Here is a 2938-nt window from a genome sequence, read left to right on the forward strand (position 1 = left end):
ATGAATCGCGCTGGAAAACACCTGTCCACCTCCAAGGGCCGACTAACCCCCTTGTTATTTAACCTACTTCCTCTGGCACCCGTAAATGAAACGGCAATCCAATTGTTTATTCACCCATGAACCAGCGCTGCTGATTCATGACTTCTCATCAGATGGATGGTTGTTTACAGAGGGTCTAGTCGTGGCATTAGTAAGCCGTCTCAACAGTTATTTCCAGTGGTACTTAGTGAGAGTCTGGGATTCCTTGGGTGCTTAATGTGCTGCGCAAGTGCTGGCGTCATCTTAAGAAAGGTCACGACAGAAGGTGACCGGCAACACTAGCTCTGAACTGACGCACAAAAACCCAGGCATGTACTGAGGTGTTTAATAAATAACAGCATGAACAACAACACAACAACAACAACAACAAAAACAACAACAACAACATTAAAAGCATGAATTCGTTTTGTATATATATACACATATATATATATATATTTCATATTTGACTGTATAAACCATAAATATGACATGCAGTCCTTATAACTTAAAACAACCAGGACTTCTCGGACTGAGGTAGGGTCGGGGGCCGAGGGGGTTGGATGAAGCTGGTGGGGGTGAATGTGTGCTTGAGCGTGTGTGTGTGCATGTGTGTGTGTGTGTGCTTGTGTGAGAGTGTGTGTGCTTGTGTGAGAGGGTGTGGATGATGTGGTGAAACGGCCCGGCTATGTGTGTGTGTGTGTGTGTGTGTGTGATTGTGTATGCATGTGTACGTGTGTGTGTGCTTGTGTGAGAGTGTGTGGATGATGTGGTGACATGGCCAGCTGTGTACAGTATGTCTGTGTGTATGACTGTACGTGTATGTGTCTGTGTGTGTGTGCGAAGGTGGGGTGAACAGGGTTACAGTATTGGCAATAAAGGTGCAGTTGCTGTTGGAGGAAGAGTTTGTATGCGCTGGATGATGACGAGTGAGCGAGTGTGTGTGTGTGTGTGTGAGAGAGAGAGAGGTCAGAGTTCATAGTTCAGCGGGTCCTTTCCCGGTCAGTGCCTCCAGGACTTGCGGCTGAGGACGCACACGCACGCCGCGTTGATGCGGATGAGGCGCCAGGCGGTCTGGTCCTTGAAGATGGTGAGGGCGCGCACGTACGTGTGCGTGTTGGTGCAGTAGGAGTTCCAGTGGCGGCTGTCGATGCCACGGCAGCCGGACTTGGCGCTCTGCTTGCCCTGCTTCCCGCCCTTGTTGCCGCCCCCGCCGGGGATGCTGTGCGACTGGGACCGGCAGGTGGTCTCGTAGAAGAACTGCTTCTTCACCACGTTGTCGATCTTGACGTTGGGCAGCACGGTCACCTCATTCCCGGCTATGTCCGTGGCCCGCGTCAGGTTGCCCACCCAGGTGTTGATGCTGTCGCAGACCGAGTACTCCCCGCGGTGCATGGGCTGCGTGCCCGCCCGCCGCCTGACCCGCACCCCCCTCGCGCCCCCAATGTCCTCGGCCTCGCCCTCACCCAGGGCGTCGTGCGAAGGCGGCACCTCGCTGAAGACGACACGGGGCGAGGAGCGGTAACGCCTCTTGGAGAAGAGTTTGGGGTCCACCTCCGGGATGGAAGAGTCGGAGAGGGAATCCGACTTAGAGTGGCCCACGACGGGGCTCCTGTCCTGGGCTTGTGAGGCTGCCCTATGAAGCCTTCTGGTCCTATGGTGGCTGGTCCTCTGATAGTCCTGTGACGAGTGGTGCTCGGAGAGGTGGTCCCTCGATGCCATCTGCTGCTGTCCTGCTCTGTGATTGGCCGCTGTCTGCTGTCCTGCTCTGTGGTTGGCTGCCCCGGTGCTCAGGGCCCGTCCACCTCCCATGTTCAGTACAGCCGGGACGCCGATCAGGAGGAGCAGGACCAGTGGGGACGACCTCATGGGCACACGTCCTGACGGACACGGAAATACACAACCATAACGTTACATTTTGTTTACATTTTTAACGACACACAAGGACATACACACGGTGGAATTTCCTTTCAAGGCCTTTTGTTAACACCTCCCTCTCCCCTGTACCTTCCTTTCCTCGCCCCTCACCTGGTCGTCCCTCCTCCGCCCCCTTTCCTCGCCCCTCACCTGATCGTCCCTCCTCCGCCCCCTTTCCTCGCCCCTCACCTGATCGTCCCTCCTCCGCCCCCTTTCCTTGCCCCTCACCTGGTCGTCCCTCCTCCGCCCCCTTTCCTCGCCCCTCACCTGGTCGTCCTTCCTCCGCCCCCTTTCCTTGCCCCTCACCTGGTCGTCCCTCCTCCGCCCCCTTTCCTTGCCCCTCACCTGGTCGTCCCTCCTCCGCCCCCTTTCCTTGCCCCTCACCTGGTCGTCCCTCCTCCGCCCCCTTTCCTTGCCCCTCACCTGGTCGTCCCTCCTCCGCCCCCTATCCTCCCAGACATCTTAAAAGACGATCCCACAGATCGAGGGGGGGTGCTTGACCCGTTCTCCCGGCCAGAGAAAGTCAAGTCCACCACTGAACTCCTAACCTAAATCGTATTTGATTAGCCGTGTTTTAACAATACATTTGTATCAACCAAGAAGATTTGACCACGCGCACGATTAACCTCATTATGTCAAAGAACAGACATCGTATGATCTTCAGCAGAACTGTGTTTAAGTCGTTTTCTTTCCCTTTCTTTCTTTCTTTTGGTCAGGTCAGCACTCCAGGTGCATGCACACATTTACTCTTATCCTCTCACCTCTATGGGGAAACATTTGACCCTTGAACTATGTGTATGTGAGTGTCGTTGCGGTATGTGTGTACCTGTGGAATGTGTCCGGTTGAAGTGTGAGGCCCTGTGGGCTCTAGAGCCTGACTCCAGTGCAGGCCGGGCCCCTCACGCCTGCCATCTGGACCCCGCTGAACCACAGCTCTGAAACACACACACAATAGCACAATAAACCCATGAATACCGTTAACAGATTAACAATTAGGCAAACA

The 2938-nt window shown here is 54.7% G+C and overlaps 1 protein-coding gene across 1 annotated transcript; it reads right to left on the reverse strand.

Moving 5' to 3' along the window:
• Positions 1–445: 445 nt before the first annotated feature.
• On the reverse strand, positions 446–1893 carry ngfa (nerve growth factor a (beta polypeptide)). The gene has a single exon (XM_084334039.1). It carries the CDS (start codon positions 1885–1887, stop codon positions 1021–1023), a length of 867 nt encoding a protein of 288 aa, XP_084190165.1. The 5' UTR covers positions 1888–1893; the 3' UTR covers positions 446–1020.
• Between the last annotated feature and the right edge of the window lie 1045 nt (positions 1894–2938).

Source organism: Notolepis coatsorum (assembly GCF_963971535.1).
Source record: "Notolepis coatsorum genome assembly, chromosome: 17".
In the NCBI taxonomy this organism is placed as follows: Eukaryota; Metazoa; Chordata; class Actinopteri; order Aulopiformes; family Paralepididae; genus Notolepis; species Notolepis coatsorum.